Below are 22,860 nucleotides of genomic sequence, written 5' to 3'. Positions count from 1 at the left end.
ACGTTGTCAAAAAAAATGTCTAAAATTGTATTCTGTAATTGTTTTGCAAATATAATGTTTACTGTAAAAAGAGCGTTTAACAGGATATTATGTACACTCAGTTCTTAGGTTCCTCGTAGACGCTATCATTAATCAGTTTGTTAAGTACTACGAAACCAAGCCACTTTAAGTTTGTGCGTGAAATACCACTCTAGTGCAACTGGCAGTTCCCGCTTTTATACTTCCCCGAGACAAGTTGATAGCTTTAGCGTGACGAATCTATTGATATATCGGTTTAGAAATTGTAATTGCCCACCACTAGTAATATGTCAAAGTGACAAGGTTGGAGCAAATCCAAGTTGACGTCTGTTGTCCAAAAAAATTGCCAAGTCTGTTAATTTTATGTTTTAGAAGGTTTTGTTGAATGAAAAAATGTCTTCGTATTTTGATTATCATTGTAAACAATTAGAAATTAGTGCACGTCGTGATATAGAACAGGCAGAATGTATAAAAGGAACTTGTTATACAATGTGCCCGGACGAAGAAGTAAAACTGTAAGTAGCTTTTTCAACGGATAATATTCACAATTTCCAAATATCTATTACTTCAAATAATCTTAAATTAATTAATAAAGGTACTTTACATTTGAAATAATACAAACCTAAAGCTAGAGCTTCAAATATTGAGAAAATATACCGGTGTAACTAGCGCAATGCAACACGTTATTTCGTGGAGCATATTATGATACCGTTAGTGTTAGACAGGCTATCATACAACGGTCTCACACTATACAGCTTTAACACGACTTATCGACGACGAGATCAAAATATATAATTTAAAAATTTTGTTGCAACTCACTCAACTCAAACTATTTGCTTGTTTGTTACGACTGCCAACTCATTCCCTATTCTTCGTGATCTGTCGGCCACATTTTTGTTTTCAGTCCCATCTTTCCTGCATGCAGGGCCGTAGCTGGGGGTGGGAGGGCATTGTAGGGCAATGCCCTACATTAAAATACTAAAGCCCTGCCTTAATAATCAACTAAATTTTACATAACTACTCAATCAAAATATATGGAGCAGTGGATTTTTTATTTCACTATTTGGAAGTTAGTCCCATATTAACAGTTATTCGTTTTGATAGGTGGAATAACCCCCTTTTGAGATTTAAGGGAATTTTGTTACAATTTATATATTACCCTAACAATTACGTAAGAATTCAACTAACTTCACTGTTCACTAGTTAAGAAACCCAAAAAACAATTGATCAGATTAGATCTAGTAACATTTTTACTTCCGCCCTAGCTGTAACCACAGCTGCACTACCTTAAATTCAAGTCTAGAGACGGCCCTGCCTGCATGCCAGCCTTTATATCTCTTAGTAATATTTTGGTTGTGACTAATAATTGTTTCCCTTTACAGAAGAGAAAAGATGAACATGGTGCATGTGCTGGAGGTGGTGGGCCCCACAAGGAAGCTGGTGAAGAGTTACAGCAGATCAGCGGCAGACACTAACATAGCTGTACCCAAACTGCTGCGACCCTACATGGTGCTGCATGATACCGTGCAGTATCTCATACTTGAGTATGATATCAAAATATTTAATGTAGTCCAGTGAAATAATTTATTTATTTAAGGACCTCCAACAAAGGATACATGACATATAATAAAAACAATGTAGCATTATTACAAATGTAACAAGCTCCTTCAATTATAGGAGACCACAGCATGCAAACATACTGATGGAAACACATTGTTTTCCACCTCAGATGTTATATTATGTTGATTATTGTCTATCTTTTGTGTATACAAAAATTTCTATTATAAAGATTTTTTGATAGATCCGAATGCCACTGTGACATGTATGCAAGTGAAAATAACTTCTACAAACTGGCTATCGATACCTTGTATATACCAATTAGTCAAAAACCATTAAGAAGTTGGCACTAACAAAGTTAAATTAATAACAATTTATTTACCAATCATAAAGCTATCATTATTTCATGTTTGTTATTCCAGGGTAACTAAAAGGACAGATGTGCCTAGCTCAGTGGTGTACGACTTTGTGACTGACAGGCTGCGTGCTGTCAGACAGGACATGACCGTGCAGAGGATGACCTCCGAACAGTGTGTTAATTTACTAGAGCCTATGATCAGGTTCCATGTGTATTATGGTTACAAGTGAGTCAAATTGTAATACCAAAATCACCCTTTATCATTATGTATTATTATATGTATTGTATGTATTCTATATGCAGGCTGTGAAACAAATTTTTGTTAAACATGTTTAGAAATATTGGTTTAATTTTTTCATTTTTCTGCTTAATGTTAATTGTTCCTGTTATGCAGTCCTATAGAAATTATGTTATGTGTTACAAAATCCCCTACTGTGTTGCCTGAACTAAAAATTAAATCTAAAACTACCATTATGTCAATAAAAATACTTTAAAATATTTTCATTCTCTTTTTCAGGTTACAAGATTATCCACTGAAAGACTATGACCCTGTACTTAATAAAAAATATCTTTTAGAATGTTTGAAATGGTTTCTGAGTTGTTACAACACTATAGACCAAAGACAAGGCAGTCAAAACGGCGCCATAGACAAATTGAGTGAAACTCTATCGAATTTGAATTTCAGGGAGAATGTTAGTTGTAATAGGATTTTAATGGAGAGTTTATATATTTTGTGCAATTTAGAAGATGTTCATCCTTTATTACGATACTTAAACTTGCCCAAAGATTTAAAAAGGTAAACATATTTTAGTAATTCAATTTTTAAAAAAAATTACTGTGAATTCAAACACCTGCAATTATACTTACCAACAAACCATTTAAATGCTTATCTTCAATAATTTTGTTTTGTCACTATCAATAAAATCCGAACTTGTTTCTTCAAAATTTATGTACAACTGTAAAAATTTTGTATTATTTCAGGGAACCTATACTTAATAAATCATATAAAATAGCAGTGGCCAACTTAAAAGGAAACTATTTAAGAGTGTGTCGACTTATGGACGAACTGTGTCCTCTGACTTACTGCGCGCTTTGCACATACCTACCCACCATACAGAGGTACTGCAAATATTTTTCAAAAGTTTGCAGGCAATATAAACAAAGATATGTACTAAATTAGATTTTTAAGTTAAATAACTTGCATTCTTACTTACATTATCTCATACTTTTATGTTATTTGAATGATCTAGATTTACTGAACAGATAATGTTTAACTTGAATATTATTTGGCACTATGTAAAGAGACTAATCTCTTGTTCTGGAAGAAAGCTATTTTACTTGGCCTGATTAAAAAAAAAAGACTTCCCACTTAGTTATTAGTATACCCACTCACACAGTTAAGAAATATTAACAAATATTTACTAATACGTCCCTCGTGTTAAAAACACTATTATATTTTCCAGGCGGGCCCTACTAGTGATGAGCCACGCGTACAACAGCAAGCGTCTGTCAGTGCCGCTGGAGTTGTTGGCGCGTTGGCTGCGCTTCCCGAGCGAGCGCGAGGCGTGGCACGCCTGCAAGCACTACGGACTCACCGCCGAGTCGAACGCCGTCACCTTCGACAAGGGACAGTTCAGAACCGACGTGCTTACGGTAAGCGATACTTTATTATTAAACTAACTGGTGAAGTATTCTAGTAAAAATAGTGTGTGGTCAGCATAGGTCATTTTAGAAATTCTAATGTAGAAGTTGTTATGTAAAACAACTAATTTAAGCACTCTACCGCATAATAAAGGTTCTTTTTGTAAGAAAGTATAGCAATACTAATATAAATAATATCCCCAAAATGCAGTAATGTGGTCGATTTGTTTGCTGGCCATTATATATTTATTACTTATGATATTTAACCATTGAATAAGGCTATTAACTATGAATTGACATTTAACTTCCAATCCAGAATTTCTACCCCGCAACTTATCAACTCATAAATCATAACAGATCTTTGCACCTCCAAAGTTATAATTTTATTTCAAGCCATAATAAAATACAACTTTCCTTTGCAGCACCAAGGGAACACTCAGCTACTGAAAACTAACTTAGACTTAAGCATAGATAACATATTTACATACAAACCTAGTTGATACAAATGAGTGCTCAACACCTGATCTCACTAGAGTTCGCTATTTTTCATACCAAAGGTTATAAATAAAATGTTTATTTATAATGAAAACCTTTATTTACAACGTAAATTCAACTAACTACATAATTATAGTTAAAAGAAACAAGTCGTTTTTGTATTATGTTTATTTTGGATTTATTGTACATTTTGTGTTTATTTTGGTCATCTGATAGAATGATTATTTATTTGTCACTGTAACAATTTGATTTTTAAACATTTGTACCGTGTCAGATACTAAAAGATTTTTATTCAATAATATTTGCATTCCATACAAATATGTTTTCTATCCAGAAATTGTTTTCATTTCACAACTATTATAATATGTAGTGTATATTTGAGGTTGTATCAAAAACAACTCGTTCTCAAATTTCTATTTTACAACAAAACTATCTAATAGCACGGCTTTGGGACATCTGCAATGTTTCAATATGTATGAAATATAGGTAATTACATTCATCAAAATAATTCCAATGTTGTAAAGCAGAAACTGTTGACAATTTTTTCGATAATAATATCGATAATCGTACAACAAACTATCGATATTTATACACTGTTCACCATTATGGTAAACCTTAGCTTTTTAATCGGTTTGAAGTTAAGTCACCTTACACATTTCATAAAGCTGGTGTAATTCTTTAGTTCTTAAAAACACGGCGTCCGCGACTAACTTCAGCCCGATGAAAAGTAAGGAATACTGCCTCTATAAAGCTTTCCTCAGATGTAATTTAAATATAACAAATAATCTGCTGCCAACTGTGGGTTTGGTATAATGTTACAAATTCAGATGTATTTAATGTTAATAAATATTCAGCAGTTGTGTCCACGTGTTTTTGTTTTTAAATCTACAGCAGTTTTTTAGGATAAAGCTAACTTTACCTTTTTAAAAACTAATCGATGTGTAACGAATTGTTAGATTTATGTATCGATAAAATAATCCCTGTAAGGCTTGCATAATGTTATTCCTAGGACAAGAGCAATAATGGTCAATATATTTTTCCAGACTTCTTCAGTCTGCAGTAGATTATTATTTATGAAAGATCGATTGTTGAAATAATTAAATAGAATTTTAGATACTTTTATCATGTTTTCGCAAACAGCTTTTCTGTTGCTATTCCTTCCATAAAGTTCCGAATAGACGTCTTTCCTTGTCCACGTAAAAAAAATAATTAAAGACCATCATGAATGCAATTATAAAACTTTTAACTAATTCTTTTAAACTTCCTAATAATACAAACATAATAATATATATCTTACCCTCAAACACATGGGAAATATACTGTATTATTCGTAAAGCATCATTTTTGGTAGTTTATGGATAAGCAGTGAGAAAAGCAAAAATACAGCATATTAAGGTAACACTTTGAGATAAAAATGGTAACAAAAATGTTATAATATGTATTAACATCCTTATTCATAGACATTATTTATCTAAACTCTATCTTTGCTGTGATAACAAGTAATAGCAAGCTGTCAGAGAAACAAAGCTGAGAAACAGACTTGTTATCACAGCAATGCTCCATCCTTAGATAAATAACCTATATGAATAAGGAGGTTAGACTTTAAGATGGTAATTTCTAAGATAAAATTTTGTTATCCGGTCATCATGTTCTGTATTGTCAATTCCAATAATTCCCAGACTTTAATGGTAATGCTGGTCTGGTTTGAGCCAAACAATGCCAAATTTACGCGTGAATACAAATCTAACATCCATCCGCTGTCATCAAACAAGACGAAAAAAACACGCATTAAAATCTGCATTGTTTAATCACAACTATAATACATAAGTTAAAGAATATACAGAATTTTGTGTACAAATTGTATGACGCAACTCTATATGCGAGACGTTTCCAGATTTTTGTTATTTTTAACATTTGCGACGAATTCACGTCAACCCGAGACAACAGAACACCTTTCGTACATGACTATCAAACTTGCAGTTTTGCGACGTGATATCACACAGACTTAAAAATGATTAACTTTACAGTAACATTTTATTATAGGTAACAACAATTCTATCACGAAATTATACATTCGGTGAGATAAATTACACGTTTTTGTGTGACGAGATATCACGTCACCGTGTAGAAAAGGCAAGACGCACTGTACTTTACCACACCTTAAGATAGCACCGAGATGTGGGCGAGAGGCAACAGAGTAACGTTATAAACCGAAAAACAAGCGAACGCCGTGTCACAGACAAATAATATATCGATAGACAATCGCGTGATTCCATTACATTACAACACGTAAAAATTGATAAATAATTTTTTTAAACAACAACAAAAAAGAGAATTACTAATTTACAAATAGAGGTATATCATTTCAACTATACACAATGTGTATCGAGCTTAGTGGTGTTACGTAAACGCGAATCGCAGGCATATCGATTTTAATCGATTAAATCTTTAACATATTATTCAATCTTATTATTACCAATCTATCGAAACCACTTTAGTAACTTACAATAACATTCGAATGCGCGTACGCTTAGCGCACGTATCCGCAACACCACTAGTCCGACGGCGAGGTCCACGAGACCCGTGCCTTGTCATGACAGCGCTGGGCCCAGCAGTGGGTTCAAATAGCCACATATACGTCTAATCTCTCAATAATTTCCTATAAATAATAAATACACTCAACAGTCAAATACTTTCTATTCTACAGTTTAGTTTGATTTTTAATTCTGGAATCTAGTGAAGTTTGGTATGGGACACCATTTTAGCCACACAGTGACAGAAAAAAATATTATTTACGGAATGGTCAGCACAAAACTAGTCTAATACTGGCATGGCCTACCTAGAAATTTTTGATTTTTTTTTATCTAAATCAGTTAGATAATGAAATAATCAGTTTACGACAATTAGGTTTAAAAACATAAATATATTAATTGGACCGCTTCTACGCTGACTTCCTTCAATAACACTGACTTGTCCGAAGTCCTTGCCTCATTATGCGATTTTGTACATACGTCATAATATTCTTGACCTGCCTTGTGGTACACTCAATCGGCCTCACAGGCATTTAGGCTACGCGAAATATGATGCATTCTAACATTATATTTATATGATAAGCTATAAAATCGGACCCTCCTAACACAATATGATTGTAACCCTAGTCTCCAGAATTAAAAAACAAACTCAAATATACATGCGTCGTAGGCTTTATAGATAGCGAGGAACTACTTTCATAAGACTCGGCATTCGATACGAAACGAAAGTTTTTTTTTCTTAATTTTATACGTAGAATATTAATCTGAATTTTAACATTGCTTGGGTCTTACATGAAAAAGTGTGTTATTTGTTTCGCAACACGAGTTTTTTCTTTCTATTGTTGCTAGTTTTACAGATATCGAGTTTATTGCCTAGTATTAGGAATCAATTACTGACTGATGAGGCCTCCGAGATAAATTTAAGTTATAGTTTGAGTTTGTTTGGCATTTGACCGTCCATCAAATTGTCATCTTATCAAACATACCAAACGCAATTTTGTCCCGCAGCCCTAGCGAGTTAGCTACACAGTTATACACTTTTGCCTCTGATTAAAAAAAACTGGCTTAGCTGCCAATGTATTTAAAAATCTACCTAATAGATCAAATAAAGGTAAAAGGGAGCAAAATAATATTTCGGACCCAAGCCAAAAACTAGCATATTATCCCGCTGACATCAAACAAAGTATCAACCCACCAAACCACTAGGATGTATTGGATCAAATACCTTCTTTGACAGACAGAAAGACTCAACGGGACAAGAACCAGAGATGTCCCTTATTGGATACTGAAGTACCATCTATTCCAATTCGAAAACTACAATCTTTGCCCTAATCCTCAATTACTTGTCAATATCGATACACGCCAATCCGATAGCCCTTAAAAACCTATCAACGCCTTATGACTTAATAATAGCAACGGAAGTTTCGAATCCTACACGAAGCACTCGGTGGCATATCTAAACCCACTGCCGTCCCGCGGCCGAGCCGGCGGCTGGAGCGAGCTGCGAGTGCGAGCGACGGATCTCCGGACGTGTCCGCACGAGTCCGCACGTGTCCGCCGCGTGGACGCGAGCTCACTTGCGCGTTGTACCTTGGACTGAAACAAAAAAATATATTGGTGAAATATTGTAGGACGAAAAGGCCTGGATATTTTCTATAAAGTATAAATTTAATCAACTGTTTAAAATTACATTTACACACAAAAAGTAAAACAAAATCGTGATCTTATATCGAACACTTTTTATAAATTAACTAAGTCAGTCTCCGACATCCACAATCCAATCATCCTTAGTAATAACACGGGGGAAATCCTACGAATATGGACATAACCAGTAATTTTCCAGAAGGGTCCTGTACCTGAAGATTAAAAAACTCACCAATAACGTTGCGTAACTAATTGTTGTGCTTGAGGAAGGCGTCCTCGAAGAGTTCCAGCTCGTGCGACAGGTAGTTGGCCTTGTTGCGCAGCTTCTTAGCGGAGGTGGAGGCGGCCTCCAGCATGGTGATGCCCTCGCGGACCTCGCGCAGCTCCGAGTCCATCTCCGTTGTCGCCTCGTCCACCAGGCGGCACAGGCGCGCGAACATCGTTGATAGCTCCCTGGGGAATAGATATGGTGAAGAGATTTCAGACAAGATTATAAATTTTAATAATATTAGAGACTAGTTTCGGAGCAATAAGTACGTCTGGCGTAATAACTATCGAGGAACGCAACGTTTATTGTGCATTGGTAAAGTTATGCTAAGGGCACTGTACAATTCATATATCATCTGTACAATTCATAATCAGAATGTCGATATCGATATTTTTCCTACTCAAAGCTAAAGCAGTCGATTCTAGTTATTAGTGTTATAAGCTATTTGTTAATGCGTACGCAAGTGACTCGCTGATGGGAAATGGAGTAGGTTCTAGATAGAGCATCGAATGACGAGAATGACTACATAATTATGCCGGCCTGTTTGAAACCTGTGATATGCAATATAAGTGCGATACTCACTGCTGCACCTGGTGGCTGCAGTTAGCGGAGGTGAGGTCGACGATGAGCCTGAGTTTCTTGCCGGCGTGTGCGACGTACTGGCGCTTGAACACGCGCTCCTGCGCCTTTGCCGTCCACGTCAGCCGCTCGTACGCGTACAGCGCGCCGTACAGCACGCCAGTAACCGCCACTATGCGCCACCCTACTGTCTTCAGCAACTGGAAAAAAATAATTATTAAAACACTTCATGGATGAAAAATTGTTTTACTTGTAAAATGCAAGCACCAGCGTTCCTGAAATGTAAACAAAAATGTACCCGTTTATAAATTGTGTCTCCGTTTATATTATGAAATAGATAGACTTTCAGTAACGGGCTAAATGCATGTGCGGCAAACTCACAACTAGTGTTGAAATAAAATCTATCTATGACTGTCTGCCTTACTAGTGTCGCGCAATCAACACCCTCCTGTTAACTCTCATTCCCAATGAAGTTATCTTATGAGGCCGCAGTCAACGTATTAAAAGCAGAATTAACAATTACTTGTAAAAGTAATAATGAGATATTTCATATTTTGGTATACAACTATTGAAAGAGACGTACGAGTCCGGAGAGTAGCAGGCCGCCCATGGTCCCCTGGGATGTGAGAGCGCCCAGTGCGAACTTGGACACCAGCCCCCACTCCTCCGCGCTGAAGGGGCCTACGCGACCCGCCGTCGGCACTGCTACTGCATTCTCAGGGCCGCTCAAACTTCGCACCGTTGGTGGGATCTGGGAAAATACAAGAAACAATGGTTATTGAGGTAAATAATATAAAATTATTTTTTTTGAGCAATGATAATGACTTTTGAGTCATTTCGATTTTTATCAAATTTATTTTGATAAAAATCGAGCACCACAGTTTGTGGGTTTTTCTCATATTATCTTGCCTGTGACTGGTTTTGTTAAGTGTTCGAAGCACAAACAGGTCAATTGTAACTAAACGAACACTACCGACATGCATGTCTGTATAGCACCAACCTAACCCCACAAGTGAGGATAGGACAGTCCAGATAAATAATGCCGTTCTACTTACTGGTGTGTACTGTGGTGGGTTGTTCAATGCGATCCTATTCGTGTTCTTGCCCTGGAACCGCTGTATGAGCGCAGTGATCCCGTAGGAGAAACGGAAGGAGAGGTCCTCCTGGAAGTCAGCGCAGAGGTTGTCGCAGTTGAGGCGGTACAGCACCTCGAACGGCTGCTGGTGCGGGATGATGTAGCTCGCGGCCGCCGCGCGCTTGTGTATCGGTAGGATGTTGTACATGCGGTCTGGGAAATAAAAATTACAGTAGCTATTTTTAAATAAATAAAAAAAATCTGACATTTCGAATTTAAGAGGTAGAGACTATGAACTGCTACTCTAACGTAAGACATTCCCATTGTTGTATTTGAGATCAACCACTGTTCACGCACGTATATTCTACTATGGTGAAGTTGAGGGGATCCTCTGGATCTCTAGTATCTTTAAACTGTTCTAAACCATAATGCAAGTTACCAAGTATGAATATCTAAGTGTTACTATACCTCTAACTAAGCCCTTTGTCATATCCAACGGATCTTAAGTTTAAGTGTTGATAGTTCACAAGCTGGCATAATTGCGTCGACTGACTATGAACAATCATCTCTTGTCAGAGAACACTCTATCTGCTCTCTCACATCACTCATCAGGGGCAGTGGGTTCACTCTTGTCACAATCTATCCTTAATAAATTTTGAATGCACATACCAGCCATCTCCTTCTGCACCTGGTCCATCTCGTGGCCGATGTCGGCGGAGAGTCGCTTCTTGAGCCGCGAGCCGAGCCCCGCCTCGACGTGGCGGTGCAGCGCGCGCTTGTACTGGTCGAGGGCGGCGCGCTCCGGACGGAACGCCGCGTCGTACTCGTCCACCAGCGCCGACAGCCGCCGGATCTCCTGGCTCAGCGTCAGCGACACCTGGCAACACCATATTACAGTGACGACTGAGCTTTTTACATGGGACATCGTAAATGCCTCTTGTTTTCAATAAAAGTAACCATTGATTCTTTCTGATGTAGTTCACCAGATTCTAGTATATACTCAACTGGCAAATTTTCTATATAAATAAAACAGAATTTAGTTGACTAATAGATGCAGGTTTTGATTTTGATACATTGGTATGAAGACTATAATTATGGCTGTCTCCTTCGCACACCCATATTTAGACAAAGTGACGTCATAATGGGGCAATTACCCAGACTACAATAAAAAAACATATAAAATGTTTTACTATGATTTTAGAACCTTCGATAAATATTCTTTCAATCACAATAATTTACATTGTTGGTAATAATTGGTTTTAGCTTGTTTGACTATGTTATCTATGTACTCTCTATAAATCTCGTTATGTTTGGTACCTTGTGCTCGACACTCTCGACCATGCGGCTGATCTTGTCCTTCATCTGTCGCGTGATGGTGGTGAGCTGCTCCTCGATGGCGGACAGCTGTTCGTGCAGCACGCGTTGCTTCTCCACCTTCGCGCTCTTCTGGTCTGTCGCTGTGTTGTACACCTGCAGAAAAATGTTATTTTATATCACCCAATTAGAGGCTGGGATGAACACCATATGTGAAATGATGTTCCAACCAATCAGAATTATTTTTTACATACAAACTTCATTTCGGACATTGTTGACTAGTTCGCCTAGCTACTGATCCGAATTTAGCCGAAATCGGCCGTTAGTAGTATAAGAAAAACTATATAATATGTCATCTGTGTATCACTATAGAGTATGTACTTACGAGTTCCAGCGCGGCCATGACGTCAGCGGCGATGTTCCTGCCGCGGCGCGAGTGCTGCGCGAACTTGGTCCTTACGGCCGACTGGCTGATGCACTCCTCGAACTTGCGCTCGAAGTCCACGAACTCGAAATACCGCACCTGCGCATATCACTTACATTGAAATACTATTATGTTGTATATTGCTTGAATATTAACTATACTAAGTAATGGTAACTACCAAAAAAGTTTTTTATACAAACTGTACACTTATTACAAGTATTTAGAACGTATCTATGGTTAACTTTTGTAATGGAATCGTACCTACAATAATTACTCATTATTCACCCTCTCATGCTAATTATCAAAATCTCAATCTAGATGAAGAAGCTAACTGTATAATAATAATAATAATAATATCAGCCCTGTATTATATACTTACCCACTGCTGGGCACGGGCCTCCTCTACCACTGAGAGGGATTAGGCCTTAGTCCACCACGCTGGCCTAGTGCGGATTGGTAGACTTCACACACCTTCGAAATTCCTATAGAGAACTTCTCAGATGTGCAGGTTTCCTCACGATGTTTTCCTTCACCGTTGAAGCGAACGATAAATTCACAAAGAATACACACATGATTTTAGAAAAGTCAGAGGTGTGTGCCCTTGGGATTTGAACCTGCGGACATTCGTCTTGGCAGTCCGTTCCACACTCAACTAGGCTATCGCCGCTTCTGTAACTGTATACCATACCTGATGTCCATCAGCGAGCGTGGGTGAAGAAACGGGCTGATGTCGGTCCCTGAGCCTGGTGAGGAGCGCCTCCTTGGCGGAGATGAAGAAGATCCGCTCCTCAGCCTCCTTGGGCGTGCACACGCGCAGCTCCCGCGACAGGAAGTCCACGCAGCGGTTCGCGTGCTGTGTGCGGACCTGTCACACCACAAACACTTCATTCACAAAATCGTATTGCAAGCACAATAAGTCATATAGTTCTGAATAATCAATCTTACTTATAAAAATATCGCAAAGCTATGTTTAGTTAAAACACAAATTTAATCAACCAGCTGTAAGTCAAAACCCGCCATTTTGCGTCTTAATAAGGTTTAAACTATGAACCGGTGACGTTTTTGACAGCTATTTAAGCAATTCTTAACCACCTAACGCTAAAACAAATTTATATGTAAGACAGCGAATCTCTCAACAAAATTCATGGTTAGTCTGAAGTTAGATGCGATACGCGACTCCTACGCATCCAGTCACCATTCAATCCCTGATAAAACAGATGTGATGTTGCTATCGACTAATTAAGTCATACTCAGCTTCACTACACTATGATTTCTTAAGTTTACGCGAATGTCAGACATTTAAATTAAACTATTTTACGAATTTTATCGCGGTTTTAATATTTTACTTTTCTCCCGACGTTTCGAAGACTTTGCAGCCTTCATGGTCACGGGGGGACTGAGGTGTTGTTCATCCCCAAAGTCAGTTACAATATCTACCTACATTTTATAAATATACAAGTTTTAAAATTTTCTTTTTTTTTTTAGCTATTGGTGGCCCGATCTACGCAGAATGAGCTCACAATGTCTTCACTACACTATATACTAGTTATCAGGTGTCGGACTGACCTGGTCCAGGTACTCCGGCTCCGAGGCTGACGCGTCCCATCGATTGTTCAGTATGAATATGTTCGGTTGCGATATCTTCGTCGACACTTTATGGAAGAAGTTCTTTTCCTGTAACATAAACAATGTAATTTTTTTAAACCGTTTCTTTTTAATTTTAAATTTATTAGACGAGTTCTTGACTACTATGTAAGATAAATATAAGTAGAAAGTTGATTGTTATTTCATCATCATAATCATCTCAGCCACAGGAAGTCCACTGATGAACATGGGCCTCCCCCAAAGATCTCCACGTCGACCTGTTGGAAGCGGCCTGCATCCAGCGACTTCCTGCAACCTTAGCCAGCTCGTCCGTCCACCTTGTAGGCGGGCGTCCGACATTTCGCTTGCCTGTACGTGGCCTCCACCCTAGAACCTTTCGACCCCAACGGCCATCGGTTCTACGAGCTATGTGCCTAGCCCACTGCCACTTCAACTTGCTGATCCTATGAACTATGTCGGTTTGTTTATTGTCGGATTGTTATTTATTATCAATAAATCAATATTTACTTCGACACGCGTCGACTCATCGAGTTGTATAGTTATAACAAACGTAGTACTCACGGTGACCATGAGCGTGGACTCTGCGTTGGCGACGAGCACGAACACGTCCGCGTCGAGGCAGTACTTGTCGATCCACTCGTCCAGGTTGGGCGTGACGTCCACGCCGGGGCTGTCCACCAGCACCACGTCGTCCCGGAGCAGGGCGCACAGCTCGCGCGGCCAGTACACGTGCACCAGCGAACACTCCTGCAGGCGCGACGCGCACAGCGCGTGGCCCAGCTGGCTCACCGACTGCGGGGACAGGGCAAACAGAATACATTAAATTACATACAATATATTTAATAGTTGTGCAATACAAGTGCAGGAACCAATGATGGACAAAAGATTTTATTTGATAATGGATCACAAATTACATCCATATTCCACTTGTATTTGGTCTCATTAGCAAAGGATTAAATAACCAAAATATTATTTGAAAATAAATAAAACCTAGATGTATTATCGCATATAAAGCCTCCCAGCAGGTACACTGGAAGACCTAATGCAACATACCTGCACATTGAGTTTCTCCTCGGAGCCTTCGGTCCTGAGGAACGCCTCGTCGGTGTCGGAGCCCTCCACCTGCAGGAAGCAGTTGGTGGTGTGCCCGATGCCGCTCGGCAGGATCTTGTCGTGCAGCATCGCGTTTATAACCGTACTCTTGCCGTTACTCGTCCTGCAAGTCAACACACCACTTATAAGAAACTATACTAAAATTATGGTTTATCAGTGTACTTATTGGCTTGTAGGAGGGTTGCAAAAGTATTAGACTGACTGGATCAGTAGTACTTGACTGGATCAGTGACCAAAAGGCGAAAAATTCTGCTGTAATGGCTTATTAAAAAGACATTCCAGACTGCCTCGGTGGCGTAGTTGTATTACAGAACAACTGCAATGCTGAGGTCTCGGATTTGATCCCCGTGTCGGCCTCCTGTCCCCGTGATATTGGGTTTGTCTACCCCATTATAGCCTGGATTTTTGGATTTATGTCTGTTATTGGGTTACCCCCCTATCGCATCATGCGACGGAATACGCACGGCGGACAGTGGGTGTACCAGTAGCGCCTTTGTCTACTCCTTCGGGGATTGGCGTGAGAGTGTATTCCAGGGCCTGCCAGTCTACATTAAAGACGGGGCAGTATTACCCATCACTACGACTCCTGTAAGCCAGGACCAACAGTGGCACGCATTTTATGACACCGAGCAGTGAAACTCGGCATGTCTCAAGGATATCTAATTTGTCATTATCCCGCAACAAAATAAATCAAATAAAAAGATAGGGAGGAGTTGAAAATATTGCTTGTCCACTTCCCTCTATAGCAAAGCGGGAGACAAAATAATTCCACCACTCAACATTTGTTACATGATATCCGTTATCAATGGTTGCATACACGCTCACCTGCCGAAGAAGGCGACTTTCATGTGATCCCGCTTGAGCACCTCCCGTATGGCCTGGACCTTGGACACGTACGACTCCACGTTCGCCACGTCCTGAGGCGTCGCGATTCCGTTCTCACCAGACACCGCTGCAACACAAGTTCATGATAAAATTATATAGAGTCGTGTAAAATACGGTTTAGGCTGTAATGGGTTGAATATTTAAACGAAAATACTTTAAAATTAATACTCTCCTTCAGTAGTCATTTGTGTATTAGAAACACGAACAGCTTTAGTAGGAGTGTGCTGAACATTTAGATGTTAATACGTTAAAATCATTACGCTACTGCAGTAGTCATTACTTATAGTATCAGGAACAACAGTTTACACATAACATTGATCTGATTTTTATAATACAATGGAAATTGTTTTTATTACCAAATAAAGAATACTGTGACTAGATTCATCATCAAAGATTCTCAGACGGACCTATCAGAGGTCCTGACAGACAAGACCTTTGCTAATATTGTACCAAAAATAATCCGTGATTGATTAATATTTTTGTAGATAATCACGGTTTTAGTTTTGTATTTATTTATAATTTTGCACTTTAGTCCTAGTATGGTGTGTGAGTGTATTTGTGACTGAGAGTGCCTTATTCCAGCATCGATAAATTCTCTTCGTAGCAGTGTATAATTACTTTTTATTCCTATTTACTTTGATCGAAACATGGACTTTTTTATTTTACATCTATGATAAAAATAACTTATGGTAAAGTATTTTTTATTAATATGGATACGGCAAAATAACCCCGCTAGACCTATTAGTAAGTGGAAGAGAGTCTTATAGAATCTCTACTGACGAGAGATGATTAGCCCCGGACAGTCGACACAATTACGCCGACCTGTTAGAACCGGATATACACGGGCTGATCTGTGCTGTTATCGGATTTATCATCAAGTGAGCGTAAATGATATTTTTCTCATCATTGAATATTCCATTGTGTTCCGTCCCATGATGTGATAGGGGACCCTTTAACCATATTGAAAAACGCTATATTGTGCGCGCTATGGATGAAATGGCATATAAATGTCTAGTCATAATCCATGACCTCAAAATCAAAACGTGAATCAAAATTATCGTTGAAACGCGTGATAACAACTTTATTATCAATGATAACTGTACATCATGTAATATTGCATCAACCGTTGATAACGTAGTGAATAAAATTATAATTGTTATTGTTTTTGTTATGTAAGGAAGGTCAAGACGCGTTAATCCGTTTTATATTGATCCGACGGATGAGGCGGCTTAGTCACCCTGTATAATACAAATGTAGTCAGTGTCATATTAATGTACATGCGGATACAAATTTAATACCAAATTTATGAATATAATAAAAGCATAGATTTTGAATGTTCGTTAGGATAACACGACAAAGAAAATTATTGGTTTTAAAATCTAATTAGGGAATAATATTTTTTATCTATTACATACTGAACGGTTTATTTCATCAAATCGACCCACGGAAGATAGTTTTTTTAAGTTTAAGTAGGTAAGTAAGTAAGTAAGTTTAAGTTTCGTAAAATCTCACACCTCACCACTGCGTCGCGCGTGTTTTGTGTTACGACTTACGAAACGGTATATTATTGAGAGTGTGGGTTATTAACAGGGATTTTTATGCGCGCAGAGCTGCGGGCTAGAAGCTAGTAAATAAATCGCAAATGAATAGGGTACCGGACTCATTTTTGTTCTTTACTATTATCAAATATTTAAATAATATAAATTATAACACAGAAGGAATTATTGAAATCCGTTAAAAAATCAGCAAGTTATAAGCCTTTGAATTTCGGTAGAAGGGATAATTAACAAGAAACAGAAAAGAGACGAAATACCCACATGTGACGTCATCGGGAATTACGACACGTGCAAAAGAAAGAGATGAAGCGATATCCCCACATCGCGCCCACTTCTGCACATTATAATATTTTAAATATGAATTACTCGCTCATTTTTTAACCAATATTTATGCAGTTTTCGCAGGAGTTCTTCTTTTTAGTATTATTAACCATTACATATAGAATAATATACAAAATCAAGCATAGGCCGGTCCCCTATTAGCATGGAATATATCTGTCAACATATACCTGAAATTGGCACTGACCGTACCTAAGAACGAGTTTGGAGGTGTAAACGTTTGCCATAGAAAAATATAGAAGCTCAGTCTCTCAAAATAATAGGTTTATGTATCTAATTTTATATACTAAGTAGTAAGTACATATATGACACGAGGCGTGTAAAACTCAAGTGTGCTTCATTAAAAAAACAGTTACTAAGGGACGTATTAGTAGATTCAACTTATTTCTGCTCAAAATGCGATACCAGCAGAGACGCTGTCCAATTAAAGTCAACACCTTAAGGTATTTGATAAACAGATATCATAATCTCAAATGATATCTTAAGTCACAGCATATAACCGATTTAAACAGCTAAGTTTTATTTATTACCGGAGGCAACTCAGCTGAGAACAAGCACTTAAATGGCAGCTTAAGCTTGGGTTTATTCAATCCATTAAATATCTACTCGAGATCCTGCCCAATGGTGAGATTTGGTTATTAATACAGCCTTAGGACTTTCCATTTGTATCGAAATCGTCACACTGACCATAGTACAATAGGAGGCAAACTTGAGCACACTGTCCCGTGGTGGGGGGTTATTTTTGCATGTAAGTGCAGCTACTAGTAACGTGTAGTGTGCTCAAGTTATTTGCCGTCTGTTATACGCTCTCAGCACAGCACACTGTCACTATACTAATGAGGCGATCTATTTGGCCCAGTAAAAAAATCGTTTCACAGATTAGATATTTGGAAAACTACAGAAGTGACGTTCACCAGTCGTAATCATTGTGCCGGCCTAACTACAATTTTACAAAACTGGAAACCAATAACGTAACAATATCTAGTAAATTCCATATCTCCTCTCGGAAATCTATTAGGAGTGAATGTGTAAATGTATCCTCTATAATTTCACTGTAAATAGATATAAACATGTGAATAGTACAACAGTGCCAAGAATTAAATCGATGGCTGCAGGGGCGAGGGAACAGCTGTTTATGGACGGAAGGATTGTCGCTTTCGACATTAGTTTAAAACCATTCGCGCCGGTAGTTCCTGATGGGGTAGGCAGCAGTGTAAGTACTGCACCCACACATATATCGGTAGGCGAGCATATTACATATTATGAGGTGCAAATTCGAATCCCATATATGTATTTTTTATATTTCATGAGTATTTTTCGACTTAAAATATTTTTTTACAAACTATCAAACACAGTCACGAACCGTCCATCTTTCATCATTGGAATCAACTACATATGGGTTATTTTTGATTCCACAACAAAATCTAAAACATATTGTATAAAACTGGTAAGACATATCACTTTTATTGTTTCTAAATAAATCTAATATGTATGTGGGCCAAGGTTATATCTGTAGCCCAAACAAAGAGAATATTATACTTGAACTTTAAGGCGATACCTCAAGGTCCATTTTCATACATTTTGTTTCGCCTTTAATCTGGGTAACTAAACAAGTATTGGCAAGTAAAGAATTTAAATACACGTCTAGTTAGTGATTAGTTCTCGCAGTTGAAAGAAAAACGTAATAATAATTAATTATCATGGATTTTTCTGCCTTTACATTTTCGTCATATTAAATTTTAAAGGCCGAAATATCCATGATTATTAATTATTTTACGTTTTTCTTCAACTGCGAGAACTAATCACTAACTAGACGTGAATTTAAATTCTTTACTTGCCAATACTTGTTTAGTTACCCAGATTAAAGCCGAAACAAAATGTATGAAAATGGACCTTGAGGTATCGCCTTAAAATACTTTTATATCATATTATAAATTAATCACAAACAAATATGATTAATGATATTGTTAAATGAGAGTTATATTCACAAAATAAATTATAATGATTTTTATTATCCTACAAACAATACGATAAAAAAAATGTGTGAATTAATAACCTACACCTTTTCTTGAAGTCGGTTAAAAATGCGATCAGGCAAGTCAGGAAACATAAAAGCTATTGTAAACACATCCTGTTGTTTAAAGAGCCTTAGAAGTTAGACCATGCATACATTTAATTAGTTATGAGCCATTTTGGGAGTGTTGTAACTGTAATGTGTCAATATACTATGAACACTGGGCATTGTATGACCTTGACATAATTAAGACAATGTCTGTTAAATATTGGTGGTACCATAACACTGATTAACATAAATGTTACAGAATACTATGGTGTTCCAACGGATGTAAGGATTGATAAACAAAATTATTTCCTGTTTTATATAGGAATATATACATAAGATTATGTTCGCTTGTCTTGATTTAAAACACATTTTCATGAGTTTTAGTATGGAAAAATCACAAAATCTCATACAAGTGTATTGTTCAAACTACTCATACAAAAAAAAAATATAAATCATACCATTTATCAATTAGTAAGTTTAATTAAATACCTATACATTTCCTTACATATAAGGAACCCCCACCCCATAGAATTATATAATGTTCAAGTTTTCACAGGTCAAGGTCAGCTAACACAAAAGTACAGTTTCTGTATGAAAAGTAGCATAATGTAAATTTACTTTAGCAGTAGTAAATATTTTACTTTGCATACTACATCTATATTTTGGATGTTTATAGAAATAAATTATTTACAAATTCTATTACTGTTATTTATATTATTTTCTCCCAACTTTTCCAAGACTTTACAACCTTCATGGTCACAAGGCAAAGTCTTGGATGTTTATGTTGAAAATCATTATTAATACCGACATGTATAATCTAACTTACTGCCGTTTTCAATACACAATTCCAATCTCTATCTTCCATGGGATTCTGAGAATTAACTTATCAACATAACGCATTTGTAAGCATGTTAAAAATCTTTGCTTTCCATTTTTGAGATAGATCAAAAATAGTGATTGGGATTATTTAATGAAATTGACTATATTGCTATATGAATTCTCAGGCAGTCAACCTGGGAGCTTAGTATAGTTTTTCAATAATAATGACACACTAAATAGAAAATAATATTGTAATGTGAGGTCTAATAAATGTTGGTATTGTGTTGTCACTAAAGCATATTTCAAAGATTATTCACAGCTTCGTCTCTGTATGAGACTACTTCTGCCAATCAGCTCGATTTCCACTGATTAGGGGCAGATCCTTCTCAAAGAAACTGTACCTTTTAAACTTGTAAACAAAACATCCTGTGAAAATTTACTGAGAAGGCCAACCTTACAGACTATAATAAACACTCACCATGCATAAATGTGACAGCATCTTTGACATAATCATCAATCTCCACAAATATATCATTGATCTTCTTCTTGGCACGGACAAATATCTGCAGCGGTGAGTCCACATTGGACATGTTGACGCGCACGGAGCCATTGTTCAGCGTCGCAACGTTGTGCGGCCCGTCGCCAGCCATCATGGACAACGTACGGTTAACATACGCAGCCATACGGGAAGGAAAGCACGCTTGTCTTTAGATGAACCTTATGCCGGACACGCCAACAATTAACTCACTGTATCACTTCTACGGTAAAACAACATGCACGGTAATACTGCAACAAAAACATAACAATGTGACAAGCTTGTGCCCAACTAAAGAGATTGAAGTTCAAGAGGTCATGCTTATAGGCTTCTGTTAGCATAGAAAATGGTTAAATAAAGTTATTATTATCAAACACAGGCAATAAGAGATGTATTACACACAATGGTGTACTTACATATACTAATTACTAAGAAACAGTTACAATGTACAACATGAATGAGAGTATTGTAATTTTGTGGAGTCAACTATTATACTCCAGAAAACATTGCTCTATTCTATACAGCAGAATACTACTTACATACAGATGTTTGATTTAAATTTTAAGTTCAATGGGAATTTTACTTATTTTGGCAAGATTCTAAAATGAAAGTAGTAATAAGATTGTTAGTATGCTAATACTGTGCAGCCAATGGTTATTTGGGTCATATAGCATTTCACATCAAATTTTGACAAAAGTAACAGATCATGCCATAGCCCACTAGCTAAGTTACATCTAAGTTGAGGTTATGTTTGTGATGAACAGAAGCCTATTTGACGCCTCCACGAGCGGAACACCGATGTACAAACGTACAACTAGTGGAATGTGCATAAAAAGCTATACATGAACAATTAAGCACAATGAGAATCCAAAGAGTTAGCACCTTGTCATCTCGTTGCATCATCGCAACAGATACGCATCCCTGCAGGTCGGGCCGCATGAAATATTGTTTACTCTTTTACTATATTTATCGACGAAAATCACTTAGACAAAATACAATAAGACGTAAAACAACTGACAGCCGCTAAATATAAAGTCAAAATTGATTTGTGATAAAATTCAACAACTACTTTAGATAATGGGAAGGGTGAATCGATACTAAAAAAAAACGTTAAGTGCGCCTCACCTGTGCTTTATAGTGTAAATACAGACATTTTAATAATATTTTTACACTTATTTTCGGCAGAAAATATCAATTAAATTTTTCATGGGTTTTTCTTTGTTTTCAATTTTCAATTTTACACGGAGATGAAAAAAATATTTTATGTTACACTTAGAACTAATACTATTGGTCCATACCAAAAATATTTTGATTTTGACCAATCGTACAAACCACTGTAACATGTACGTTTTCCGTTTTATTTTTGCATTGCAATATAACTTGAAAAGAAACTAGAATATGAAGAGATTCTTCTTGTATGTAACTTACAAACATACATTATTTAAAATTTAAGCATTTACGTACCTATATTCTACCGATAATCAAGTAATTTACTATTATAAACAAATGAAGAAAGTAATAAGTTTAGCATTAATAGTATAATGAAGCCACAATGTACTATAAAATACAATTTAATTATTCAATCATAAATTACAAAAGCATTTTTAAACTTGAAATAAATTATATTCACTAGCATAACTTACAAATTATATTTTAATTATTTTGTAATCATAAAATTGAACAAAACGAAATGGAATTCAAATTATCAATCGAAACCCAGGTTGCCACACACTATGTTAAAGATACAAACACTGCATTATTATTTTATTGTAGTACGTTCATTTGTATCTAGGGCTTAAATCTACATACAATAATATATTATATACAGTCCCCCTTAAAAGTAGCTGAACGAATTCAAAAATTAACATCGCTTTTACACTTTGGTGCTTCAAGCTTTTTTTCTTCACAATATAAAATAAACGGTTTTCATTAAATTCCAAACAAATTTTTCTTAAAACTATGCGCGGAAATATTGTTGTTAGGCGGTGTAATAATTATTGCGTTTACTTGTCTTAATTTTATACAACATAAAACATGTATTT

General features: G+C 36.9%; 2 protein-coding genes across 4 annotated transcripts; one reads left to right on the top strand and one right to left on the bottom strand.

Annotated features, from left to right (window-relative positions):
* Positions 1-301: 301 nt before the first annotated feature.
* Positions 302-4,935, top strand: LOC115442562 (germinal-center associated nuclear protein). The gene is made up of 7 exons (XM_030167622.1): positions 302-533; positions 1,401-1,562; positions 1,998-2,159; positions 2,451-2,729; positions 2,915-3,052; positions 3,397-3,586; positions 3,997-4,935. Exons 1-7 carry the CDS (start codon positions 412-414, stop codon positions 4,072-4,074), a joined length of 1,131 nt encoding a protein of 376 aa, XP_030023482.1. The 5' UTR covers positions 302-411; the 3' UTR covers positions 4,075-4,935.
* A 922-nt stretch (positions 4,936-5,857) lies between these two features.
* On the bottom strand, positions 5,858-22,115 carry LOC115442561 (transmembrane GTPase Marf). 3 transcript variants are annotated; one of them, XM_030167617.2, is made up of 15 exons: positions 21,944-22,115; positions 20,762-21,069; positions 15,448-15,574; positions 14,563-14,725; positions 14,071-14,301; positions 13,471-13,578; positions 12,593-12,769; positions 11,866-12,003; positions 11,484-11,636; positions 10,836-11,043; positions 10,147-10,379; positions 9,675-9,842; positions 9,095-9,291; positions 8,477-8,697; positions 5,858-8,196 (listed from the first exon to the last, which is right to left on the bottom strand). In XM_030167617.2, exons 2-14 carry the CDS (start codon positions 20,964-20,966, stop codon positions 8,493-8,495), a joined length of 2,313 nt encoding a protein of 770 aa, XP_030023477.1. In that variant the 5' UTR covers positions 20,967-21,069; positions 21,944-22,115; the 3' UTR covers positions 5,858-8,196; positions 8,477-8,492. The 3 variants fall into 3 exon arrangements, with proteins under 3 accessions (XP_030023477.1, XP_030023479.1, XP_037295437.1); XM_030167619.2 differs by having other exon boundaries at positions 20,762-21,000; positions 21,944-22,072; XM_037439540.1 differs by lacking the exon at positions 21,944-22,115 and adding an exon at positions 21,701-21,745.
* Between the last annotated feature and the right edge of the window lie 745 nt (positions 22,116-22,860).

Source organism: Manduca sexta, chromosome 17, assembly GCF_014839805.1.
Source record: "Manduca sexta isolate Smith_Timp_Sample1 chromosome 17, JHU_Msex_v1.0, whole genome shotgun sequence".
NCBI lineage: Eukaryota > Metazoa > Arthropoda > Insecta > Lepidoptera > Sphingidae > Manduca > Manduca sexta.
This window is presented reverse-complemented; position numbering and strand designations above follow the sequence as displayed.